Source organism: Natator depressus, chromosome 15 (genome assembly GCF_965152275.1).
Source record: "Natator depressus isolate rNatDep1 chromosome 15, rNatDep2.hap1, whole genome shotgun sequence".
Lineage (NCBI taxonomy): Eukaryota > Metazoa > Chordata > Testudines > Cheloniidae > Natator > Natator depressus.
This window is the reverse complement of record NC_134248.1, coordinates 154,732-181,292: the sequence shown is the minus strand read 5'-3', so window position 1 is coordinate 181,292 and position 26,561 is coordinate 154,732. Positions and strand designations below refer to the sequence as shown.

The following is a 26,561-nucleotide window of genomic DNA, read 5'->3' as shown; positions in this document are numbered from 1 at the left end:
AGATGGGGCCTGCTCCTGATAGGATCAGGCCTCAAGTTTGTAGGAAGGCTGGTGATCTTGTGACACTGATCAAAACTGCCATGTAGGAACCCCATGTTTGCCTGTTTCCTGGTCCCATTTTCTCTCTGCACAGGCTAGCAGTGCTGCAGAGGCAGAACCTTGAGCCGTAGGAGGTTGTGGATGTGGAAGTCACCAGGTTTTTGCATAGCAATTCCCTCAGATGATTAAGGATCTCTGAAGGGAGGAGTGCCTATGCATCCTCCAGCAGAAAGGCAGTGGGGGTAATGAGATGCAGAGGTGAAGGGAGAAGGCAGGGAATCCTTAAGCTTCTGGAAACAGGGATGCAGGGGACATCTCTAGCATCTCTGCAACACAGCAAAGGATTGGGCTTGGGGTCAGTTTTTCAGAACACTTCATTTCAATTCCTATTTAGAAAAAGAATAGTTGGCAACTTTCCCATTGTTCTGAGTTTCCGCTGGAATCTATCCCTGAGCGTGAACAGAGCCAGAGATGATGAACATCTCACAATGGTGGGATAAAAGGATGCTTTCTTAACACATACCAGTAGCATTCAGACAGCACCTAGAGCTCCTGTCAGAAGTCAATACAAATGGGATGTGAAACCCAACAGTGGAGTTTAAATTTGGTTTTATTTATAATAAAAACCAGATAGCCCCATTCGTCTCAGCTAATCCCCTATACTTATACCAGCGGGGCAGTAAACCTCACCGGGCTGAAGAGTTTATTGTCCACGTTCCAAACTTCATCAAGCTTAGCTGCCCCTTTGTTTTCCCTCTGGGCTCCTTCATGAGATGTGGTAAACCTAGTTACAGTCAAAATGCTATCATTATTCTTACTTCATTTTCATAGAGATCCGGGATCAAACCCAGTGGAGAGTTGACCATTCGGACTGTATTGGTGCCGAAGAGTTTATACTCATACTGGACAAGCTGTCGCCAGAACCCATTGTTAGGTCTGATGATGGGGCGGCAGGACTTGACCCAGGCATGAGCATTCGCGAGAGACATGGCATGGTACTTCATCAAATAGGCCAGACACAGGGCAGCTGACCTGCTGATGCCTGCAGCGCAGTGTAGCAGTGTCCGGCCTTGCTGCAGGTCCACATTATGGATCCTATCTGCCACGAGGTCAAAGTAATCGTAGAGGCGAGAGATGGGGGTGTCAGTTACAGGGATGTGCATGTAGTGAATGTCTGGATAGAAGGTGTTCACCACCTCCACAGACACATTGATGACAGTAGTGATCTGGCTGGCGAAGAGCAGGAGCTTGTTATTGGCAGCCGTACCATTGCTGAGGTACAGGCTACTGGTGATCCGGGACAGGCCATAAATGGACGGATGCCTGAATAAGATGGGAATAGTCCCAAAAACTGTATTCATTAAGGCAAACTTTATAAACCAGCTGCAATGGAGGGCTGCATCGTCACGCTCTTTGCCTAGAGAAAACAGAGAGAAGACACTTGGGAGACTGAAGGCAGTAGATTGCTGCCACCAAACTAGTAAAGGTGAAGTTTTCACGTGCTTTAAAAATTAACTAGATCTAGAATCATCCACGTTAAAGATGGGGAAGCCATCTTAGGCCTCATCCAGTCCAGCTCCCAGCCAATGCATGATCGCTTTATAAATGCAGAGTGATTCCATCTGATGTCACAAGTGAAGCGGGTTTTCACTCCTTTTCCAAGAGACTATTCCACAGCCTAATGGAGTTCACGCTCACGACAGGCAAGCTGCCAAACAAATCCAAGAGCACGTGCAGTAAGCACATTCTGTACCACAAACACCTGCAGCAAGCCTTAGCCCGACTTGCAAAGATGCCCTAGATGTCTACTAGGGAAGAGCATTGCAAGATTATGGACCGCGAATGTAGAAGGCCCTGTGCCCAGCCTTTCAAGACTGTTCTCTAGGGACACATCTAAACCCACAAACCCCAGCTACTGTATTAGAACAGCTACTGTATTAGACTCTCAACCTTTCCAGGCTACTGTAGCCCTTTAGGAGTCTGATTTGTCTTGTGTACCCCAAGTTTCATTTCATTTAAAAACTACTTGCTTACAAAATCAGACCTAAAAATACAAGTGTCACAGCACACTGTTAATGAAAAATTGCTGACTTTCTCATTTTTAGCACATAATTATAAAATAAATCAACTAGCATATAAATATTGTACTTACATTTCAGTGTATAGTCTGTAGAGCAGTATAAACAAGTCATTATCTGTATGAAATTTTAGTTTGTATTGACTTTGCTAGTGCTTTTTATGTAGCTTGTTGTAAAACTAGGCAAATATCTAGATGAGTTGATGTACCCCCTGGAAGACCTCTGCGTACCCCTAAGGGTACATGTACCCCTGGTTGAGAACTACTGTAATTGAATAAAGAAAAGGAATACTTGTGGCACCTTAGAGCCTCTAAGGTGCCACAAGTACTCCTTTTCTTTTTGCAGATAAGAGACTAACACAGCTGCTACTCTGAAACCTGTATTTGAATACAGGCTCTGTCTCAGGTAGACAAGTCCTTGTTGAACAATACTAAGCAGCCATTAAACAGGGCTCAGAATTAGCTCCATCCCCTCCTCCAGCTTTCACAACAAGTTAGAAATGTACAGGAGCCCACTAGATGATACTGAGCTATGGCCAAAAGGAAGGAAAAACCCAGGCCCTATATTCTACAGTGATAGAAACTGTGAGAGGCCTGGGCAACAGCATGAACCACTGGGGCCAGCCTTGCTTTTTCCAGCCAGGTGGAATCATAGAATCATAGAATATCAGGGTTGGAAGGGACCTCAGGAGGTCATCTAGTCCAACCCCCTGCTCAAAGCAGGACCAATCCCCAATTAAATCATCCCAGCCAGGGCTTTGTCTACAGTGGGAGGCCTCATGCTTGGATATTTATATATAGGTGGGGCCAAATCTGAATTTTTTAAAATAATTTTGACAGATATATATTTTTTAAAATTAAATGGTTACTGATTTAAATTTTTGCATGAATTATGTGGGGGTCAACATCAAGCAGCATTATTCTTTGTATGTCTGTAACTTCTATCAGCTATGGAAATATTTTTTTCGTTGGTTTACGTGTATAAAGTAAAACTGACATTTACTGATAAAAATCTAATCCTTCCAAGCCTATTTGTATAGTCCTATGTGGATGAAAAGGTTTATAGAAACATAAAATGATGTATTATGGGTTTAAAATTATGAGTTTAGGTTACAAACATGGGTTATATATTGACTGCAGTCAATGCTTGCAGTTTACTGGTTATGATCTTGGGTTATGTATAGGGTTAAGATTGGGTTGTGTGTTTCAGATATGTTACAATTTACACATGAGAGTTACAGTTGTGGGTTAGAGTTACAAATATGGATTGGATTTGGCATAACCAGTTATAGGTTTCAGGTAAATGGTTCATTTTACATTCAGATTTCATAGTAGCAGCCATGTTAGTCTGTATCCGCAAAAAGAAAAGGAGGACTTGTGGCACCTTAGAGACTAACAAATTTATTTGAGCATAAGCTTTCGTGAGCTACAGCTCACTTCATCGGATGCATTCTGAGCTGTAGCTCACGAAAGCTTATGCTCAAATAAATTTGTTAGTCTTTAAGGTGCCACAAGTCCTCCTTTTCTTTTTACATTCAGAGTTATGGATTGCTGGTGAGAGTAAAGATCAGCATTAGGATTCATTTACAGATTACATGTTACTGTTGGTGAGTTAGGGTTACAACTATGAGAGTAAATTATAATTTGTAAAGTGCACTGAACTCCTCAAATGGCAGGTACTATGTAAGTTCAAAGTGCTAGTATCAGGATTTACACTCTCAGATGCTTACCTGCTCTTTTTTCCCCACTGACCCTTAGCAGAGCTGTGCATAATGACAGGTTTCAGAGTAACAGCCGTGTTAGTCTGTATTCGCAAAAAGAAAAGGAGTACTTGTGGTTAGTCTCTAAGGTGCCACAAGTACTCCTTTTCTTTTAGCAGAGCTGGTTGCCTTTTGGTGCAGAACACTGCTGTTTCTGCTTTAGGATTACACTCTTGCTCTGTCTCTATGAAAGTGTGGCAACTATAGGAGCAAACAGGAGCAGGGTGGCATGCTATCTCCTGCAGCGTAGGGTACTGCACCACAACTGAATTCAGAGTGCTTCAAGGAGAGGCCATTTCTGCATCCCAAAGCTATCGTTTGGCCATCCCTGCACAGCTGCAAGAACAGTCTCACAAGGTTACATAAAATGCAAGGTGAAAGATAGCCAATGACGTCAACACATAATGCAAAATGGGGGGAAGTGGAGAAATTATACGGGTTCCTTTGCCATCATTACAATCATTTCAAATCCTAATGCACCAAGTGATCCGACAGTGCTTAACAAACCACTGTACGCACAGCGACCACTGTCCACAGCCTGAATGCACCCACTTCTGAGTCCACAATAGTTTAGGGCAGAAGGTGCAGAAAAATGGTGAGCTGAGTGTGTGTGTGTCTTTCAAGGAAGGGAACCTGTGGGAGTAAACACTGAAAGGCTTTGTAGAGCTTTGGCAGGAGGTGCGGGGGAATGAATGTTCAGGTTCCTGAGACTTGGAAATCCTGAAACTTAACAGGGCTATAATGAGGCTCCCCTGCCCTTTTCTCAATGGAGGCAGGCCCTGGCTCATGGGCAGGAAGCCTAGCAGGAGACTTTATTCTCATTTGTAACCTCTCTGTTTGAACACAGGACTCTGACCGACTCCGTGCTCTGAATACTTGTAACTTATCATTCTGCTTATAACCAAGCGTGGTTATCGGTATAGCGGTTATGTCTAGCAGCCCCAGGCATGGCCCAGGACTCCGTGGTGCCCAGTGCTGTACAGCCTGCCCCAAAGCGCTAGCACTGGAAGGCAGGTGGCTCAGTGGGTGCTGGGCACTGCCTGCCCCACGTGCGGGACAAGGGTGAGTCAGCCCCGCCCCAAGAGATGTGATGCTGGGGCTGTGCTGTACCCTCTGGCTCAGGGGTGGGCAAACTACGGCCCGCAGGCCGCATTCAGCCCACAAACCGTTTTAAGCCGGCCCGTGAGCCACACCACGTGGCTCGGTCCTGCTCTGGTGCTCAGGCCGCACCGCTGGGTCGGGGCCGCTCACACGGCTCTTGGAAGCTTCGTCATGGCCCCGCTCTGGTTCCCATGCAGTCCAATGGTTCCCACTGGCGCTCCAATGGGAGCTGCAGGGGCAGTGCCTGCGGATGGGGCAGCATGCAGAGCCGCCTGGCCGCGCCTCCGCGTAGGAGCTGGAGACGGGATATGCCCCTGCTTCTGGGAGCTGCCTGAGATAAGTGCCACTTGAAGCCTGCCTCTGAGCTCCTCCCCAGGCCCCTGCCCCAGCCCTGATCCCTCTCCCGCCCTACAACCCCTCGATCCCAGTCCAGAGCACCCTCCTACAGCCAAACTCCTCATCCCCAGCTCCACCCCAGAGCCCGCACAGCCTGTGAGCAGTCAGGGCCCACCCTATAAGTTCCATTCCCCGATGTGGCCCGCGGGCCAAAAAGTTTGCCCCCCTACCCCCCCCCCAGCTGGCGGCCAGGGTCCAAGCCGGCCCGGCCAGACCAACCCCCCGGCTCCGCACAGAAACAACCCGCCGCGAAGGGGCCCCCGCAGCTGGGGCCTCCCGCGACCCTGCCGGCGGCGGGCTGGGCCGGGGCCCCGGACCGTGGGACGCCCCCGCCCGGCTGCGCTTCCCCCCCCCCCCGGGCCTGCACTCACCCCCCGTCCCCCCCGGCGCCACCTCCTGCCTCTGAGCCCGGCCCCGCGCGGCTCCCGGTCTCCGGGGCAACCGGCCACGGGGGCCGCGCAGGGACAATCGCGGCCCTCCCGCGCTGCGGGCGAGCCCGAGAACCACGCCCGGGGTTCCGCACTCCCGAGCCCAGGATCGCCCCCGGTGCCCCGCACCTCGCCGAGCCCCCAGCCCCCGGTGCCCCGGGATCCCGCACTCCCGAGCCCAGGATCGCCCCCGGTGCCCCGCACTCCGGAGCCCCCAGCCCCCACCGGGTCGCCCCCGGGGTCCCGCACTCCCGAGCCCAGGATCGCCCCCGGGGTCCCGCACCTCGCCGAGCCCCCGGTGCCCCGGGATCCCGCACTCCCGAGCCCAGGATCGCCCCCGGGGTCCCGCACCTCGCCGAGCCCCCGGTGCCCCGGGATCCCGCACTCCCGAGCCCCCAGCCCCCCCCGGGTCGCCCCCGGGGTCCCGCCGCGATAGCCTCTTCCCTGCGGCCATTGTGACGCGCCGGCCCCCGAGGCAGCGGCCCGGCCCAGCCGCGATGGAGGAGCAGAAGGTCTCGCGGCCCCGGGTCACCTTCTTCCAGCCCCGCGTCAGCCAAGTGCTGGTGCTGTTCAGGTGCGGGCCGGGCCGAAGGGCACAGGGACCCCCCCACACTGCACGGGGAGCTCCGCCCCCCACGACCACCCCCTGGCACAGGGACCCGTCCACTTCCCAGGGACTCCCGGCCCCCCACTTCTACCACCAGGCACAAGGACCCTCCCAATTGCACAGAGACCCCCCTGCCTTCCCCTTCTATCCTGGGGCACAGGGACCCCCCTTGCTGCACAGGGACCCCCTCACAGGGACCCTCTGGCCTCCAACTCTCACCCCTGGGCACAGGGACCCCACCATCCTACCCTCTACCCCCCACTCTCATTCCCTGACACAGGGACCCTCGCCCACCCACTCACTCCTGGGCACAAGGGATCCCCCTAGCACAGGGACACACCCCTGCCCTGCACAGGGACCCTCCATCCCCCCACTCTTGCTCCTGGACAGGGAACCCCCGCCCCCGACACACACATAGGGGCACACCCCCGCCCCACATAGCGACCTCTTACCTCAGGCACAGGGAGGGAGCGCCCTGTTCCCCCCTCACCCTGGCCACAGGTAGTCCTTTTTCTTTCTCACCTCCCCTTGGGGACAGGACATCTCTCTGCAACATCTGTCCTCCTATTGACAGCCCTTTCCTGCTCTCAGTCTGAGCACCCCGCCACCCCCATTGGTACATCTCTGAGGCAGGTGTATTAGGGAAATGGGAGGGGAAAGGAGATGATGCTCTGTGTACTTTTTTGGGTGAAGGGGGCAATTGAGATAAGTGTATTGGCAGGGGCCAGGGGTAGGACTGAGCTGTGTGTTCACTGAGGGGCTGGGATGAGAGGAGAGAGCGTCAGTGTATTTGGTGGCAGAAGGGACTAGACTACATGTTCTTGGGGTGAGGGTGTTGGTGGCTGGGCTAGAGTTTCTCTCTCTGGGGGATGAGAGAGCCTGATAGAAATCCTGTATACTGGGTGGAAGATTCGGTGTGACCCTCTCAGTTGGAAGGCTCAGACTCTGGTGATAAATATCTGAAACCTAAAATACACGCCTTCGAGCCATGTGACGTCAGCAAAGACTGTGAACTCTTGAGTACGGCAGGGTGACTCCATCACTGTGTGGTGTCTGGCTTGCGGGGCTGTGAACAGTAGGGCTAAGCCAGCAATGGTATTGCTTCTCCTGAGCGGGGAAACTATAACAAAGCCCCTTTCCCCTCCTCAGTCTCTTCAATGGCAGTGAAGTGGCTGTGAAAAGGTTTTTGCCAAAGAGTCACTTATCCACAGTCATCATCCGTGACAACACCAGTGTCCAGCGAATTCAGGAGATAAAGGTAACGCTCACACCCCTTCTCTGGCATTTGGAGAGACCCCCAGCACAATGACTTGAGCAAACCAGGACCCTACCCCCAGCACACTGCACTCCTCTCTCTGAGCTAGAGGTGAAGGGTTCTGTAGCCCTGCTCCAAGGCACTGAGCCATCTTGTCCCCAGAATAAAAGCATTGTTGACTTCTGTTAGAAATGATCTGAAATGGCTGCTGGTCCAGGGGCCATAGTGAGAAAGAAGGTCTGGTTTCAAGTCGGAATCCAGTTGTCTTGCTGTGAAGGTTGGGAACACCATGGAGGCAACATTCAATTCCTAGTGTAAAAGGAAGGTTTGTTTGCTGCACCAGTGAGCCTTGCTGGTCTGGGGAAAGGTCTAGGGAGGTCTAGGTTGGATACTAGGAAAAACTATTTTGCTAGGGGGTGGTGAAGCACTGGAATGGGTTACCTAGGGAGGTGGTGGAATCTCCATCCTTAGAGGTTTTTAAGGCCCAGCTTGACAAAGCCTTGGCTGGGATGATTTAGTTGGGGTTGGTCCTGTTTTGAGCAGGAGGTTGGACTAGATGACCTCCTGAGGTCTCTTCCAACCCTAATCTATGATTCTATAATTCTGTAACTTCTCAGTGGAGCCCCTTCTACCTTCTCTGCAGCAGAAGACATTGGGAGGCCACCTCTGATTATGGATGAGGCAGGATCTGAGGACCACCTTATTTATTATGACAGGTTTCAGAGTAACAGCCGTGTTAGTCTGTATTTGCAAAAAGAAAAGGAGTACTTGTGGCACCTTGCATCATGCATCCGATGAAGTGAGCTGTAGCTCACGAAAGCTCATGCTCAAATAAATTGGTTAGTCTCTAAGGTGCCACAAGTACTCCTTTTCTTATTTATTATGTGTCCTATAAGTGCTGAGCACTCTGATCCCAATCCAACAAAGCACTGGAGCACATGCTTAACTGTAAGCGTGCAGGTAGTGTCATTGTCTTCATTGACATTAGTTCATGTGATTCAGCGTTTTGTTGGATCAGGGCAAACCTTGCAGGATCTCTACCCAAGGGCTCTCCTCGGGGGAGTGGGAAACAAGAGGGAGAGAGAGCATGTAGAATAAGGAGGCCATTGGCTTTTCATGAAGGCTCAGGTAGAGTGCTGATTCTCCCTCCTGGTCTTAAAATATGGGTGTTTTCTCATTGGCATGGCCTGTCTGGGAGTTAGTCCTATTATGGAACATTAAGACCATAGGGAATCTCTGTCCTCTGGGATGTTAGGGGGCTCAAGCTGGACAAGGAGTGATCAGCCTGCTCAAAATATCTGGGAAGAACGAGCAGTGCTTGTGATGCAGGACTGACACGTAAAGCCCGGAGACCCAGCTCCTCAAAGATATCTCCAGTTAGGTGCCTTTGAGCATCTGGCCCTGACCACCCAGCTCCCTGAGAGTGGGAAATAGCCACAGCTGTCAGGCATTTACAACATTTCAGCAATCAGTTCCCTCTTGTTTTGCTCCCACTTGGTTGTAGATAACACATTGATGAGCACATTAGAGATACCAGGGGAGATTACCTCATCTCTGCACTGCACAGATTGGGGTTCTTCTGTACTACTCAGGTTCTTGTCCCTACGATAGCAGAACAAGGATATGGATATTAAACAAGGAGTCTCTAAGGTGTCACAAGTACTCCTTTTCTTTTTGCGAATACAGACTAACACGGCTGCTGCTCTGAAACCTAAACAAGGAGACTTGCCCTACACATACCTCAATGGCATTTCTGTCTGTATGCAAGGTAGTAACTTTTGAACGCTGCATCCAGTCAATTCCAGAATGTCAGGGAGTGTTCTCGGCCTCAGTGGGCAGATCTCTGTTGATCCTGGTGAAACCTAGAAAAGCTGATAAGGAGGCAGAGGTACTTGACCAACCTTCCCAGGTCAATGTTCAGAGAAGGGTTATGCATTCGGAAGCCCTCTCGATCAGCAGTAAGGGAGTTACTGTGAAAGCCCAGGGAGTGGGGGAGGATCCTGGAGGACACCTCTTTCCCCAAAGGCTGTCCCCACTTTGGAGCTTTTTTGAACCATCACTGGATCCTGTGCTGAAAATCACACATTTGTTGTTCTAAAGGTAAATCACTTGGAGGAGACAAGAAAAAAGAGCAGTCACTTTTATGAGCATTTAAAGAAGAAGTTCATGAGTGACCAGCAGAAGAAGATATCACGGTGGAAGAAGGAGTCTGATAAATTTGGGAAAATACTGGAGCTGATCAATCAGAGAACCAAGAACTTCGCGATCGCTTCTGCTAGTCTGACTATGAGGAGGTCCCAAGAAGGCAGCCAGAAAGCAATCCCCAAGAAAGAAGCAACCGTGATGTTTGAAAAATGATCCAGAGAGGCATTCATCCAGCACCCCTGTCAGGCTGTTTTCTTAGTTTCTAATGAGTTTCTTTCCAACATCTCTGACACTCAGTTTGCCTTTTTAGCAAAGAGGAGATGAAGAGAGTTAAAGCTAGTGCAGGGTCTTAGTTGTTTCAGCAATAAACTAATACAAATGAATTGAATAGCCATTCCCTTTCTGCTGCTTCTCTTGATAATCTGTTTTGAACAAGTACTAGTGATAAGTTTCTCCTCGAATGATTCGCCAAAATGCTTTTCGATTCTGTGCTGGTGATTTGGAAGAAATCGGTTCTTGAAATATACTAAAAATGAGAAATTCATCTTTGAGCTGTGCGACAGATAAATTTGAAAGGGAATCTTCCTGAGAGCCCCGAGGATTCACTTCTCGTCATATTGTACAGAGCAGTTCTTGAAAATTACTCACTATGAGAAAGTCATTCATAATCAGGTATCCTGATCTATTTCTCATGGAACCATCCACCAAAAACCAAGTCTATTATCTCTTGGGCATTTGGTAGAGATTTATCGTGAAAATTGCTAAAAATGGGAAAGTGATAACTGATCCTTGCTATAAATCAATGACAAATGGAATCATCCTCCAAAAGCCTTTCAGATTTGATCTTTGTGATTTGGTAGATATCAGTTCATGATTTGGTGGAAATTACTAAAAATGAGACAGTTATTACTGATCACTGCTGGTAATTAGTACCTCGTGGAACCATCCTCGAAAGACCTTTTAGATACTTTCCTAGTCATTTGGTAGAGATGGGTAGTGTAAATTGCTAAAAATGAGACATTCATTACTAATCAGATGTAGCCATTGATGTCTCATGCACTATTCCTTGAAAAAGCCAGTCGGATTCTCTCCTGATCCTTTGGTAGAGATCTGTTCATGAAAATTACTCATAATGAGACATACATTATTGACAAGTACTAGTGATCAATTTCTCCTTGAATGATTCGGCAGAATGCTTTTCGATTCTCTGCTGGTGATTTGAAAGAAATCGGTTCTTGAAATATACTAAAAATGAGAAATTCATCTTTGAGCTGTGCGACAGATCAATTTGAGAGGGAATCTTCCTGAAAGCCCCGAGGATTCACTTCTCGTCATACAGTACAGAGCAGTTCGTGAAAATTACTCAATATGAGAAAGTCATTCGTAATCTGGTATCCTGATATATTTCTCATGGAACCATCCACCAAAAACCAAGTCTATTATCTCTTGGGCATTTGGTAGAGATTTATCGTGAAAATTGCTAAAAATGAGAAAGTTATAACTGATCCTTGCTACAAATCAATGACAAATGGAATCATCCTCCAAAAGTCTTTCAGATTCGCTCCTTGTGATTTGGTAGATATAAGTTCATGATTTGGTGGAAATTACTAAAAATGAGACTCTTATTACTGATCAATATTAGTAATTAATTACAGAAGCAATCAGCCTCTGAAATCCTTTGATAATTAGCTCCTGGTGATTTCGAATAAAATCGGTTCGTGAAAATGACTAGGAATGAGAAAATTCATTCCTCATCCGTCTTCTGATAAATTTCCCATGGAATCATCCACCAGAAAAGCAATTGCATTTTCTCTTGGTGCGTTGGAACCGATCGGTTCATGCAAATTACTCAAAGTAAGAAAATTATTATTTACATCTACCTAGTGGTAAAGATTCCAGCAATCCAGATTCTCTCCTGGTGAGTTTGTAGAGATTGGTTCATGAAAATTACTAAAAAATCAAACATTTATTACTGATCACTGCTAGTAATTAATACCTCATGGACTCATCCTCCAAAGACCTTTCAGATACTCTCCTCATCATTTGGTAGAAATGGGTAGTGTAAATAGCTAAAAATGAGACATTCATTACTAATCAGATGTAGCCATTGATGTCTCATGCACTTTTCCTCGAGAAGCCAGTCGGATTCTCTCCTGATCCTTTGGTAGAGATCTGTTCAAGAAAATTACTCATAATGAGACATACATTATTGACAAGTACAAGTGATAAATTTCTCGACGAATGATTCGCCAAAATGCTTTTCGATTCTCTGCTGGTGATTTGGAAGAAATCGGTTCTTGAAAAATACTAAAAATAAGAAATTCATCTTTGAGCTGTGCGACAGATAAATTTGAGAGGGAATCTTCCTGAAAGCCCCGAGGATTCACTTCTCGTCATATGGTACAGAGCACTTCGTGAAAATTACTCAAAATGAGAAAGTCATTCGTAATCAGGTATCCTGATCTATTTCTCATGGAACCATCCACCGAAAACCAAGTCTATTATCTCTTGGGCATTTGGTAGAGATTTATTGTGAAAATTGCTAAAAATGAGAAAGATATAACTGATCAATGCTGTAAGTCAATGACAAATGGAATCATCCTCCAAAAGCCTTTCAGATTCGCCCCTTGTGATTTGGTAGATATCAGTTCATGTTTTGGTGGAAATTACTCAAAATGAGACTCTTAATACTGATCAACGTTTGTAATTAATTACACATGGAATCATCTTCCGAAATCCTTTGATAATTAGCTCCTGGTGATTTCAAATAAAATCTGTTCGGGAAAATGACTAGGAATGAGAAAATTCATTCCTCATCCGTCTTCTAATAAATTTCCCATGGAATCATCCACCAGAAAAGCAATTGCATTCTCTCTTGGTGTGTTGGAACAGATCGGTTCGTGCAAATTACTCAAAGTAAGAAAATCATGATTTACAAGTACCTAGTGGTAAAGACTCCAGCAATCCAGATTCTCTCCTGGTGAGTTTGTAGAGATTGGTTCATGAAAATTACTAAAAAATCAAACATTTATTACTGATCACTGCTAGTAATTAGTACCTCATGGACTCATTCTCCAAAGACCTTTTAGATCCTCTCCTGGTCATTTTGTAGAGATGGGTAGTGTAAATTGCTAGAAATGAGACATTCATTACTAATCAGATGTAGCCGTAGATGTCTCATGCACTCTTCCTCGAGAAGCCAGTCGGATTCTCGCCTGATCCTTTGGTAGAGATCTGTTCAAGAAAATTACTCATAAAGAGACATACATTATTGACAAGTACTAGTGATGAATTTCTCCTCGAATGATTCGCCCAAATGCTTTTCGATTCTCTGCTGGTGATTTGGAAGAAATCAGTTCTTGAAAAATACTAAAAATGAGCAATTCATCTTTGATCTGTGTGATAGACAAATTTGAGAGGGAATCTTCTTGAAAGCCCCGAGGATTCACTTCTCGTCATACGGTACAGAGCAGTTCGTGAAAATTACTCAGGATGAGAAAGTCATTCGTAATCAGGTATCCTGATCTATTTCTCATGGAACCATCCACCAAAAACCAAGACTATTATCTCTTCAGCATTTGGTAGAGATTTATCATGAAAATTGCTAAAAATGAGAAATTTATAACTGATCCTTGCTATAAATCAATGACAAATGGAATCATCCTCCAAAAGCCTTGCAGATTCGCTCCTTGTGATTTGGTAGCTATCAGTTCATGATTTGGTGGAAATTACTAAAAATGAGACTCCTATTACTGATCAATGTCAGTAATTAATTACACATGGAATCATCCTCCGAAATCCTTTGATAATTAGCTCCTGGTGATTTCGAAAAAAATCTGTTTGTGAAAATGACTAGGAATGAGAAAATTCATTCCTCATCCGTCTTCTGATAAATTTCCCATGGAATCATCCACCAGAAAAGCAATTGCATTCTCTCTTGGTGCGTCGGAACAGATCGGTTCATGCAAATTACTCAAAGTAAAAAAATCATGATTTTCAAGTACCTATTGGTAAAGATTCCAGCAATCCAGATTCTCTCCTGGTGAGTTTGTAGAGATTGGTTCATGAAAATTACTAAAAAATCAAACATTTAATACTGATCACTGCTCATAATTAGTACCTCATGGACTCATCCTCCAAAGACCTTTTAGATCCTCTCCTGGTCATTTGGTAGAGATGGGTAGTGTAAATTGCTAAAAATGAGACATTCATTACTAATCAGATGTAGCCCTTGATGTTTCATGCACTCTTCCTCGAAAAGCCAGTCGGATTCTCGCCTGATCATTTGGTAGACATCTGTTCAAGAAAATTACTCATAATGAGACATACATTATTGACAAGTACTAGTGATCAATTTCTCCTCGAATGATTCGCCCAAATGCTTTTCGATTCTCTGCTGGTGATTTGGAAGAAATCGGTTCTTGAAATATACTAAAAATGAGAAATTCATCTTTGATGTGTGCGACAGATAAATTTGAGAGGGAATCTTCCTGAAAGCCCCGAGGATTCACTTCTCGTCATACGGTACAGAGCAGTTCGTGAAAATTACTCAAGATGAGAAAGTCATTCGTAATCAGGTATCCTGATCTATTTCTCGTGGAACCATCCACCAAAAACCAAGTCTCTTATCTCTTCTGCATTTGGTAGAGATTTATCGTGAAAATGGCTAAAAATGAGAAAGTCATAACTGATCCTTGCTATAAATGAATGACAAATGGAATCATCCTCCAAAAGCCTTTCAGATTCGCTCCTTGTGATTTGGCAGATATCCGTTCATGATTTGGTGGAAATTACTAAAAATGAGGCTCTTATTACTGATCAATGTTAGTAATCAGTTACACATGGAATCATCCTCCGAAATCCTTTGATAATTAGCTCCTGGTGATTTCGAATAAAATCGGTTAGTGAACATTACTAGGAATGAGAAAATTCATTCCTCATCCGTCTTCTGATAAATTTCCCATGGAATCATCCACCAGAAAAGCAATTGCATTCTCTCTTGGTGTGTTGGAACAGATCGTTTTGTGCAAATTACTCAAAGTAAGAAAATCTTTATTTACAAGTACCTCATGGTAAAGACTGCAGCAATCCAGATTCTCTCCTGGTGAGTTTGTAGAGATTGGTTCATGAAAATTACTAAAAAAATCAAACATTAATTACTGATCACTGCTCATAATTAGTACCTCATGGACTCATCGTCCAATGATCTTTTAGATACTCTCCTGGTCATTTGGTTGGAATAGTTTGTGTAAATTACTAAAAGTGAGACATTCATTACTAATCAGCTCTAGCCATAGATGTCTCATGCACTCTTCATCGAAAAGCCATTCGGATTCTCTCCTGATACCTTTGGTAGAGATCGGTTCATGAAAATTACTAAAATTGAGAGAGTTATTACTGATCACTGCTAGTCATTAACTCCATATGGAATTATCCTCCAAAATCCTTTCAGATTTGCTTCTAGTGATTTGTTAGAGATCGAGTCTCGAAAATTCCGAAAAATGAGAAATTCTTAACGGCTTAGCGGTCGTCATTCATTCCTCACATAATACCCTCCTTAGTCCATTCCACATCGCTCCTGTTGACTAGGAGGAAATCAGTTCCTGAAATATACTCAAAATGAGAATTTATCTTTGATGTGTGCGACAGATAAAATTGAAAAGGATTCTTCCTGAAAGCCCCGAGGATTCAGTTCTCGTCATATGGTACAGAGCAGTTCATGAAAATTACTCCAGATGAGAAAATCATTCGTAATCAGGTATCCTGATCTATTTCTCATGGAACCATCCACCAAAAACCCATTCTTTTATCTCTTCGGCACTTGCTAGAGATTTATGGTGAAAATTGCTAAAAATGAGAAAGTTATAACTGATCAATGCGATAAATCAATTACAAATGGAATTATCCTCCAAAAGCCTTTCAGATTCGCTCCTTGTGATTTGGTAGATATCAGCTGATGATTTGGTGGAACTTACTAAAAAGGAGACAGTTCTTACTGATCAATGTTCGTAATTAATTACACATGGAATCATCCTCCGGAATCCTTTGATAATTAGCTCCTAGTGATTTCGAATAAAATCGGTTCATGAAAATGACTAGGAATGAGAAAATACGTTCCTCATCCATCTTCTGATAAATTTCCCCTGGAATCATCCACCAGAAAAGGAATTGCATTCTCTCTTGTGCGTTGGAACAGATCGGTTCATGCAAATTACTCAAAGTAAGAAAATCATTATTTACAAGTACCTATTTATAAAGACTCCAGCAATCCAGATTCTCTCCTGTTGAGTTTGTAGAGATTGGTTCATGAAAATTACTAAAAAATCAAATATTTATTACTGATCACTGCTAGTAATTTGTACCTCATGGAATCATCCTCCAAAGACCTTTTAGATCCTCTCCTGGTCATTTGGTAGAGATGGGTAGTGTAAATTGCTAAAAATGAGACATTCATTACTAATCAGATGTAGCCCTTGATGTCTCCTGCACTCTTCCTCGAAAAGCTAGTCGGATTCTCGCCTGAGCGTTTGGTAGATATCTGTTCAAGAAAATTACTCATAATGAGACATACATTATTGACAAGTACTAGTGATACATTTCTCCTCGAATGATTCGCCAAAATGCTTTTCGATTCTCTGCTGGTGATTTGGAAGAAATCGGTTCTTGAAATATACTAAAAATGAGAAATTCATCTTTGATCTGTGCGACAGATCAATTTGAGAGGGAATCTTCCTGAAAGCCCCGAGGATTCACTTCTCACGCTATATTACAGATCAGTTCGTGAAAATTAATATCAGAAAGTTATTCCTCCTCAGGTCTCCTGATTTATTTCTCATGCAATCATGCACCAAAAAACAATTGTATTATCTCTTCAGGATTTCGTAAAGCTCGCTTCCTGAAAATGACTAAAAATGAGGAAATCATTCTTTACAAGTACTAGTGATGAAGACTCCAGCAATCATCTTCCAGTCGTCAAAGTCAGATTGAAGACTTACTGAATTTGTCAGACCACTCTGTTTATTAGCAAAACCCTTTTCCAATGCACCCAGATAGATGTGAGCCTCCTGCAAAAGCTCAAGCTAACTTATTTATATAGAGAAGCCAAAGCCAATTTAACATAGGAGACAAAAGGAAGTGGAAACTGACAAATATACATACATATCTTCTTTGCATACTAACATTTACCAATCTTCTAGCTTAGTAGGAGCTCTAAGTTAATTAGTTTGAGGACCCATTGTCTCACACTCCTTAATGTTTCTCTTCCTGACAACTATATTTCAACAAACCCTTCAAGCAACATTTCATTAATGAATTATAATTTCAATATAATTTATTCTACTTTCACATAACACGCTTTTCCAGTCTCTGATGATGATTTGGAAGTAATCGGTTTGTGAAAATTTCTAAATATGAGAAATTCATCGTCGATGTGTGCGACCGATAACTTTCTCAAGAAATCGTCTGGAGAGACCGTAGGATTCACTTCCGGTGAAAAGTGCAGCTCCGTTCATGGAATTAACTGAACAATGAGAAAGTAATGCCTTCTCAGGGCTTCAAATAAATTTCACATGGAGTCATCTGAGAAAGCCAGAAGGATTCTCGCCTGAGGATTTGGTGAATATCGGTCAGAGAAACTTACTACAAAGGAGCCAGTTATTACTGAAAAGTGCAAGTAATTAGTACCTCACGGAATCATCAACCAAAGATCTTTCAGATATTCTCCTGGTCATTTGGTTGTGGTAAAGGCTCCAGCAATCCAGATTCTCTCCTGGTGCATTTGTAGAGATTGGTTCATGAAAATCACTAAAAAATCAAACATTTACTACTGATCACTGCTAGTAATTAGTACCTCATGGCATCATCCTCCAACGATCTTTTAGATACTCTCCTGGTCATTTGGTTGAAATAGTTTGTGTAAATTACTAAAAATGAGACATTCATTACTAATCAGCTCTAGCCATAGATGTTTCATACACTCTTCATAGAAAAGCCATTCGGATTCTCTCCTGATCCTTTGGTAGAGATCACTTCATGAAAATTACTAAAATTGAGAGAGTTATTACTGATCACTGCTAGTCATTAACTCCATATGGAATTATCCTCCAAAATCCTTTCAGATTTGCTTCTGGTGATTTGTTAGAGATTGAGGCTAGAAAATTCTGAAAAATGAAAAATTCTTAACGGCTTAGTGGTAGTCATTCATTCCTCACATAATGATCCTCCTTAGTACATTGCAATTCGCTCCTGTTGACTTGGAAGAAATCAGTTCCTGAAATGTACGAAAAATGAGAAATTCATCTTTGATGTGTGCGACAGATAAATTTGAGAAGGAATCTTCCTGAAAGCCCTGAGGATTCACTTCTCATCATATGGTAGAGAGCAGTTCGTGAAAATTAATCCAGATGAGAAAGTCATTCATAATCAGGTATCCTGATCTATTTCTCATAGAACCATCCACCAAAAAACAGGTCTATTATCTCTTTGGCATTTGGTAGAGATTTATGGTGAAAATGGCTAAAAATGAGAAAGTTATAACTGATCAATGCTATAAATCAATGACAAATGGAATCATCCTCCAAAAGCCTTTCAGATTCGCTCCTTGTGATTTGGTAGCTATCAGTTCATGATTTGGTGGAAATTACTAAAAATGAGCCTCTTATTACTGATCCATGTTAGGAATCAATTACACATGGAATCATCCTCTGAAATCCTTTGATAATTAGCTCCTGGTGATTTCGAATAAAATCGGTTTGTGAAAATGACTAGGAATGAGAAAATTCATTCCTCATCCGTCTTCTGATAAATTTCCCATGAAATCATCCACCAGAAAAGCAGTTGCATTCTCTCTTGTTGCGTTGGAACAGATCGGTTCACGCAAATTACTCAAAGTAAGAAAATCATTATTTACAAGTGGTAAAGACTCCAGCAATCCTGATTCTCTCCTGTTGAGTTTGTAGAGATTGGTTCATGAAAATTACTAAAAAAGTCAAACATTTATTACTGATCACTGCTCATAATTAGTACCTCATGGCATCATCCTATAACCATCTTTTAGATACTCTCCTGGTCATTTGGTTGAAATAGTTTGTGTAAATTGCTAAAAATGAGACATTCATTACTAATCAGCTCTAGCCATAGATGTCTCATGCACTCTTCATCAAAAAGCCATTCGAATTCTCTCCTGATCCTTTGGTAGAGATTGGTTCATGAAAATCACTAAAATTGAGAGAGTTATTACTGATCACTGCTAGTCATTAACTCCATATGGAATTATCCTCCAATATCCTTTCAGATTTGCTTCTGGTGATTTGTTAGCGATAGAGGCTCAAAAATTCTGAAAACTGAGGAATTCTTAACGGCTTAGTGGTAGTCATTCATTCCTCACATAATGATCCTCCTTAGTACTTTTCAATTAGCGCCTGTTGACTTGGAGGAAATCAGTTCCTGAAACGTACTAAAAATGAGAAATTTATCTTTGAGCTGTGCGACAGATAAATTTGAGAGGGAATCTTCCTGAAAGCCCCGAGGATTCACTTCTCGTCATACGGTACAGAGGAGTTCGTGAAAATTACTCCAGATGAGAAAGTCATTCGTAATCAGGTATCCTGATCTATTTCTCATGGAACCATCCACCAAAAACCCATTCTTTTATCTCTTCGGCACTTGCTAGAGATTTATGGTGAAAATTGCTAAAAATGAGAAAGTTATAACTGATCAATGCGATAAATCAATTACAAATGGAATTATCCTCCAAAAGCCTTTCAGATTCGCTCCTTGTGATTTGGTAGATATCAGTTCATGATTTGGTGGAACTTACTAAAAAGGAGACAGTTCTTACTGACCAATGTTAGGAATTAATGACATATGGAATCATCCTCGGAAATCCTTTGATAATTAGCTCCTGGTGATTTTGAATAAAATCGGTTCATGAAAATTACTAGGAATGAGAAAATTCATTCCTCATCCGTCTTCTGATAAATTTCCCATGGAATCATCCACCAGAAAAGCAATTGCATTCTCTCTCAGTGTGTTGGAACAGATCGGTTTGTGCAAATTACTCAAAGTAAGAAACTCATGATTTACAAGTACCTAGTGGTAAAGACTCCAGCAATCCAGATTCTCTCCTGGTGAGTTTGTAGAGATTGGTTCATGAAAATTACTAAAAAATCCAACATTTATTACTGATGACTGCTAGTAATTAGTGCCTCATGGAATCATCCTCCAAAGACCTTTTAGATACTCTCCTGGTCATTTGGTAGAGATGGGTAGTGTAAATTGCTAAAAATGAGACATTCATTACTAATCAGATGTAGCCGTTGATGTCTCATGCACTCTTCCTCGAAAAGCCATTTGGATTCTCGCCTGATCATTTGGTAGAGATCTGTTCACGAAAATTACTAAAATTGAGAGAGTTATTACTGATCACTGCTAGTCATTAACTCCATATGGAATTATCCTCCAAAATCCTTTCAGATTTGCTTCTGGTGATTTGTTAGAGATCGAGTCTGGAAAATTCCAAAAAATGAGAGATTCTGAACGGCTTAGTGGTAGTCATTCATTCCTCACGTAATGATCCTCCTTAGTCCATTCCACATCGCTCCTGTTGACTTGGAAGAAATCAGTTCCTGAAATGTACGAAAAATGAGAAATTCATCTTTGATGTGTGCGACAGATAAATTTGAGAGGGAATCTTCCTGAAAGCCCCGAGGATTCACTTCTCGTCATACGGTACAGAGCAGTTCGTGAAAATTACTCCAGACGAGAAAGTCATTCGTAATCAGGTATCCTGATGTGTTTCTCATGGAACCATCCATACCAAATACCGAGTCTATTATCTCTTTGGCATTTGGTAGAGATTTATGGTGAAAATGGCTAAAAATGAGAAAGTTATAACTGATCAATGCTATAAATCAATGACAAATGGAATCATCCTCCAAAAGCCTTTCAGATTCACTCCTTGTGATTTGGTAGATAAGAGTTCATGATTTGGTGGAACTTACTAAAAATGAGACAGTTCTTACTGATCAATGTTAGGAATACTGGTTCTGTGGATGAAGGGAAAGCAGTGGATGTATTGTTTCTTGACTTTAGCAAAGCTTTTGACATGGTCTCCCACAGTATTCTTGTCAGCAAGTTAAAGAAGTATGTGCTGGATGAATGCACTATAAGGTGGGTAGAAAGTTGGCTAGATTGTCGGTCTCAACGGGTAGTGATCAATGGCTCCATGTCTAGTTGGCAGCCGGTGTCAAGTGGAGTGCCCCAGGGGTCGGTCCTGGGGCCGGTTTTGTTCAATATCTTCATAAATGATCTGGAGGATGGTGTGGATTGCAGTCTCAGCAAATTTGCGGATGATACTAAACTGGGAGGAATGGTAGATACGCTGGAGGGCAGGGATAGGATACAGAGGGACCTAGACAAATTGGAGGATTGGGCCAAAAGAAATCTGATGAGGTTCAATAAGGATAAGTGCAGGGTCCTGCACTTAGGATGGAAGAATCCAATGCACCGCTACAGACTAGGGACCGAATGGCTAGGCAGCAGTTCTGCGGAAAAGGACCTAGGGGTGACAGTGGATGAGAAGCTGGATATGAGTCAGCAGTGTGCCCTTGTTGCCAAGAAGGCCAATGGCATTTTGGGATGTATAAGTAGGGGCATAGCGAGCAGATCGAGGGACATGATCGTTCCCCTCTATTCGACATTGGTGAGGCCTCATCTGGAGTACTGTGTCCAGTTTTGGGCCCCACACTTCGAGAAGGATGTGGAAAAATTCCCTGCCCCCCACAGCATGAATTTCCTCCAGACTCCCAAGGGAAGTGGTGCTTCCTCCATCCCTTGATGAGATGCCTTTCTGGAGTCTGCTTTGGTCCAAAACTCGCTACTGCGCCATGCAGGAGGCCTGTGATGTGTAGGGGGGCCAGATGAGATGATCTAACAGTCTCTTCTGGCCTTCAAGTCTCCAAATCTCTGCAAAACCGAGCGCAGCACATTGAGCATCCTCTGATGGTTCCACGTATGGCCTGCTTGAACCCTTGCACGACCACTGAGTGTGTGGGGGTGACCCAGGGGAAGCAGCTCAAACACGCACAGGAGCCGGCTCGGGGCAGGACATGAGCCCTGCAGGGCAGGGGTGGGGGTGGCAGTGACATCACAAAGGGCCTTTTGCAGCACTCATCTGATTGGTGAAAGGAGATTGGGAGGCGGTGACCTCACAGAGAGTCCATGACAACGGCCAGGGAGGACAAGCTGCAGGGCAGGGGGATCTCAGAGACCCCCGGGGCTTTGCTACAGGGAGTCTCCTTCTTGAGGTGTCTCCTTGAGGACTGAGAGAGAATTCAGGGTCTCATATGTGAGCGCGAGGTGGAGCCTCTCCGGAGTTTTCTCCTTTCCCACTGCTCATTGAACGACAAGACAGATGTCCCTGTGAAGAAGGCAAGAGCCCCAGAGAGGTTTGGTACCTAGGCAGCCTGATCCACCCGGTGCTGGCCAAATTCTTGGCATGGAAAACAGGACGTTAAGGTGGGACAATTTTCCCGCAGCTAGGCCTTTGTCCCTTCGAGTCCTTGGGGTTTGTCTTTTTTGGTTTCCCTTTTCCTGCTTCCCTCCCTCCACTGGCGAGGAGGGGGCTGCTCTGTCGCCCGCATGGTGGGAGGCCTCCCAAAGAGATGGGACAGGAAGCGTGCTCTGAGAGTGATCCTCACCGGTGACCTGAGCCATCCCTGGGCCATCTGGGGAACCCTCAGCCCACCGCCAGAGTCTCCATGCTGATTGGCTGAGCAGGGGGTCTCGTGGCAGGGAGGAGATTCAGGACTTTGTTGTTCTCGTTTAAGGCCCAGCAAATAAGCCAGAACCAATCATCTGCTTGGTGAATTGTTCTCCTTCTCGCTGCTGATTGTCTCTGAGCCGTCCCCGGTTCTCGCTGGTGTTCTCGTTCTTCTGAAACACTTGCTGAAGAATCAGTGTGAATGGTTGTTGGTCTGTAGCTCATTGCAGGTCCGTTTATTCTGATCATTCAGTGTGTGAAACTCCAGACTGATCATAGAATCACAGAATATCTGGGTTGGAAGGGACCTCAGGAGGTCATCTAGTCCAACCCGCTGCTCAAAGCAGGACCAGTCCCCAACTAAATCATCCCAGCCAGGGCTTTGTCAAGCCTGACCTTAAAAACTTCTAAGGAAGGAGATTCCACCACCTCCCTAGGTAACGCATTCCAGTGTTTCACCACCTTCCCAGTGAAAAAGTTTTTCCTAATATCCAACCTAAACCTCCCCCACTGCAACTTGAGACCATTACTCCTTGTAATGTCATCAGCTACCACTGAGAACAGTCTAGATCCGTCCTCTTTGGAACCCCCTTTCAGGTAGTTGAAAACAGCTATCAAATCCCCCCTCATTCTTCTCTTCCGCAGACTAAACAATCTCAGTTCCCTCAGCCTCTCCTCATAAGTCATGTGCTCCAGTCCGCTAATCATTTTTGTTGCCTTCCGCTGGACTGTTTCCAATTTTTCCACATCCTTCTTGTAGTGTGGGGCCCAAAACTGGACACAGTACTCCAGATGAGGCCTCACCAATGTCAAATAGAGGGGAACGATCACGTCCCTTGATCTGCTGGCAATGCCCCTACATGTGCATCCCAAAATGCCATTGGCCTTGTTGGCAACAAGGGCACACTGTTGAGTCATATCCAGCTTCTCGTCCACTGTAACCCCAGGTCCTTTTCTGCAGAACCGCTGCCTAGCAATTCGGTCCCTAGTCTGTAGAGGTGTATGGGATTCTTCCGTCCTAAGTGCAGGAGTCTGCACTTGTCCTTGTTGAACCTCATCAGATTTCTTTTGGACCAGTCCTCTAATTTGTCTAGGTCCCTCTGTATCCTTTCCCTACCCTCCAGTGTATCTACCTCTCCTCCCAGTTTAGTGTCATCTGCAAACTTGCTGAGGGTGCAGTCCACGCCATCCTCCAGATCATTAATGAAGATATTGAACAAAACTGGCCCCAGGACCGACCCTTGGGGCACTCCACTAGATACCAGCTGCCAACTAGACATGGAGCCATTGATCACTACCTGTTGAGCCCGACAATCTAGCCAGCTTTCTATCCGCCTTATAGTCCATTCATCCAGCCCATACATCTTTAACTTGCTGGCAAGAATACTGTGGGAGACTGTGTCAAAAGCTTTGCTAAAGTCAAGGAACAACATGTCCACTGCTTTCCCCTCATCCACAGAGCCAGATATCTCGTCATAGAATGATGATTAGTTTGAAAGTCAGGACACCCGGGTCCTGTTCCCAACTCTATCCCGACAGGTTGTTTGATGGAAGACAAGGCCCTTCGCCTTTTTCAGCCTTCGTTTCTCCCTCTGTCAGTTCGAGAACAATCCTCTCACACCTGCCTCCCGGTGGGGGGAGGCTGGGGATCTGTGGGGACCTGTTTGAGAGTGTCACTCGTAGCAGTGTATCGTAGGAGGTGTCCTATCGGGTTGAGTCATTCCAGAGGATGATGTCATGCAGCAGAACCCCGTTTTCCCAACCTGGCATTACACAGCTTTGCATGTGAACTCAATCAATGGCGCACACAGGTCCAGAAGCTGGCGATTTCTCCTTTGGCCGCTAGATGGCGCTGCAGGCTCCCACTTCCCCCTTCTCCTGGTCAGCGCAATGGGGGTTAGTCTCCCCAAAAAGAACGCCCTTCTCGCTTTGAATGTTCCTTGACGTGCACGCTGTGGACTGTCGGGATACGTGTCCAGAAGTTGCAGGGCTTGTTTCATGGTCTCCACAATGACAATCTTTCTTCCTTTTTAGACGTGACGACCTTTTTGGTCAAGATCCTTGATTATTCAGGGACTTATCCTGGAAGACCCAAAGTATTTGGGACATAAGACTTGTCTGGAAGGGCGCACAGTTCTAAAGTATTTTTGGCCATAGCAGGTTACTTCTCCCAAGAATGACATCAGTCCCCCTTCAAAAGAAGCCCAAAATGAGCTGTTACCAGATTTGCCCTTTACCTTGGGGTACGCCCATTTGTTAGGGTTACTCTTCTGGTGGGGGGAGATTCTGCAATTCTGTCAATGTACTGCTTGTGTCACTTGTGTTTTCCTATGGAGCGCTACTGCTTCCTTCTGCAAGTTCCCTCCCAATGGAGCTACCCTGCAGGACCTCGGTTCCCAGGGCTGGGGTCTTCCAGCCCCCAAATGTGATGAACATGAACAGACACACAGGCACACACACACACACACATGAACATAGCATGTCTGAGAGGATTGAGTAATCAGCACTCGCAAGCTGACCCCTTATGTGTCCCTGGACTCAGTCGGCTGGATTGAACAGCAATTTAAAGCTGTTATCCTCATATGTCCTTGGTCTCATGGGGCTGGGCTGAGCAACAGCTTAATCTGCCACCCTCCTATGCCCCAGGTTCAGCACCTCCCTATCCCCACCTTCACACCACCACCATTCTGCTAGTAACCCACTTGATGAGCAAACCCCCGAGGATTTTTGGGGCTGCAGGGATCTTTAGCTTGGGTACAAGGAGCGTTGCTGCAGAGTGAATGGAGAAGCCAAAAACACCCATGAAGGTGGGAGGTAAGGGGGAGAGCAATCAGCTTAACCATGAAAGTTATTTATTTCCAGGTAGTAACCTTACAAGGGGAGCCAAACAAAGAAAACTGTTCCAAGATTAAATCTAACTTCAATTTGATTACAAAAGTTAGGGCTAGCAAACGATAACTGATCACATAAGGCAGGGTCAGGAGGCTATACCTAGAGAGAGACAGAGGCACAGAAAGAGACAGATGGATCTCAGCAATCCTTGAAGCTGGAATCGATCAGGGTTCCCAGGTGGCCTTGGTAGCTGAGGGACCGGAGCGCTGGAGCCAGGCAGAGCCCGCAGCACAATCAGTCAGGAAAAGATAATGAGGAGGACTTGTGGCATCTTAGAAACTAACCAATTTATCTGAGCATAAGTTTCATGGGCTAAAGCCCACTTCATCAGATGCATGGAGTGGAAAATATAGAAGGAAGATATATATATATATATATATATATGTATAGAGAGAATATGAGAAAATGGGGGTTGCCATACCAGCTCTTAACGAGACCAATCAATTAATTGGGCTATTAGCAGCAGGAGAAAAAAACACTTTTGTTGTGATACCTTAATCGATTGGTCTTGTTAAGAGTTAGAATGGCAACCCCCATTTTCTCATCTTCTCTGTGTATATATATCTATATATCTTCCTACTTTATTTTCCACTGCATGCATCTGATGAAGTGGGTTTTAGCCCATGAAAGCTTATGCTCAAATAAATTTGTTCGTCTCTAAGGTGCCACAAGTACTCCTCGTTCTTTCTGCTGAAACAAACTAACACGGCTATCACTCTGAAGCCTCACCAAAGGCTTTATGTAAATTAAGTTGTCATGGCATAAGAGGGAAGATCCTTTCATGGATTGAGAACTGGTTAAAAGACAGGGAACAAAGGGTAGGAATAAATGGTAAATTCCCAGAATGGAGAGGGGTAACCAGTGGTGAGTCCTAGGACCAATCCTATTCAACTTATTCATAAATGATCTGGAGAAAGGGGTAAACAATGAGGTGGCAAAGTTTGCAGGTGATACTAAACTGCTCAAGATAGTTAAGACCAAAGCAGACTGTGAAGAACTTCAAAAAGATCTCACAAAACTAAGTGATTGGGCAACAAAATGGCAAATAAAATGTAATGTGCATAAATGTAAAGTAAGGCACATTGAAGAAAATAACCCCAA

At 44.6% G+C, this 26,561-nt stretch overlaps 3 protein-coding genes across 6 annotated transcripts in view; 2 read left to right on the top strand and 1 right to left on the bottom strand.

The window, feature by feature from the left end:
* The window catches only part of SLC35E4 (solute carrier family 35 member E4), a 154,703-nt gene that overhangs the window by 39,433 nt on the left and 88,709 nt on the right, over positions 1-26,561 (top strand). The gene's annotated exons all lie outside the window — the stretch shown is intronic.
* On the bottom strand, positions 692-6,376 carry DUSP18 (dual specificity phosphatase 18). Of its 4 annotated transcripts, none has more exons than XM_074972421.1 (2): positions 6,334-6,376; positions 692-1,456 (listed from the first exon to the last, which is right to left on the bottom strand). In XM_074972421.1, exon 2 carries the CDS (start codon positions 1,398-1,400, stop codon positions 834-836), a length of 567 nt encoding a protein of 188 aa, XP_074828522.1. In that variant the 5' UTR covers positions 1,401-1,456; positions 6,334-6,376; the 3' UTR covers positions 692-833. The 4 variants fall into 4 exon arrangements, with proteins under 4 accessions (XP_074828522.1, XP_074828523.1, XP_074828524.1 ...); XM_074972422.1 differs by lacking the exon at positions 6,334-6,376 and adding an exon at positions 6,085-6,103; XM_074972423.1 differs by lacking the exon at positions 6,334-6,376 and adding an exon at positions 5,745-5,763.
* C15H5orf52 (chromosome 15 C5orf52 homolog) lies at positions 6,256-10,149 on the top strand. Its single transcript, XM_074972425.1, has 3 exons — positions 6,256-6,375; positions 7,558-7,666; positions 9,764-10,149. The coding sequence occupies exons 1-3, from the start codon at positions 6,299-6,301 to the stop codon at positions 10,019-10,021; spliced, it is 444 nt and encodes a 147-aa protein (XP_074828526.1). The 5' UTR covers positions 6,256-6,298; the 3' UTR covers positions 10,022-10,149.

Coding starts and splice junctions, on each gene's coding strand:
- DUSP18 (XM_074972421.1), bottom strand. CDS start 1,400: ATGAATACAGTTTTTGGGACTATTCCCATCTTATTCAGGCATCCGTCC.
- C15H5orf52 (XM_074972425.1), top strand. CDS start 6,299: ATGGAGGAGCAGAAGGTCTCGCGGCCCCGGGTCACCTTCTTCCAGCCC. Junction 6,376..7,557: donor CAAGTGCTGGTGCTGTTCAG/GTGCGGGCCGGG, acceptor TCCCCTCCTCAG/TCTCTTCAATGGCAGTGAAG. Junction 7,667..9,763: donor AGCGAATTCAGGAGATAAAG/GTAACGCTCACA, acceptor GTTGTTCTAAAG/GTAAATCACTTGGAGGAGAC.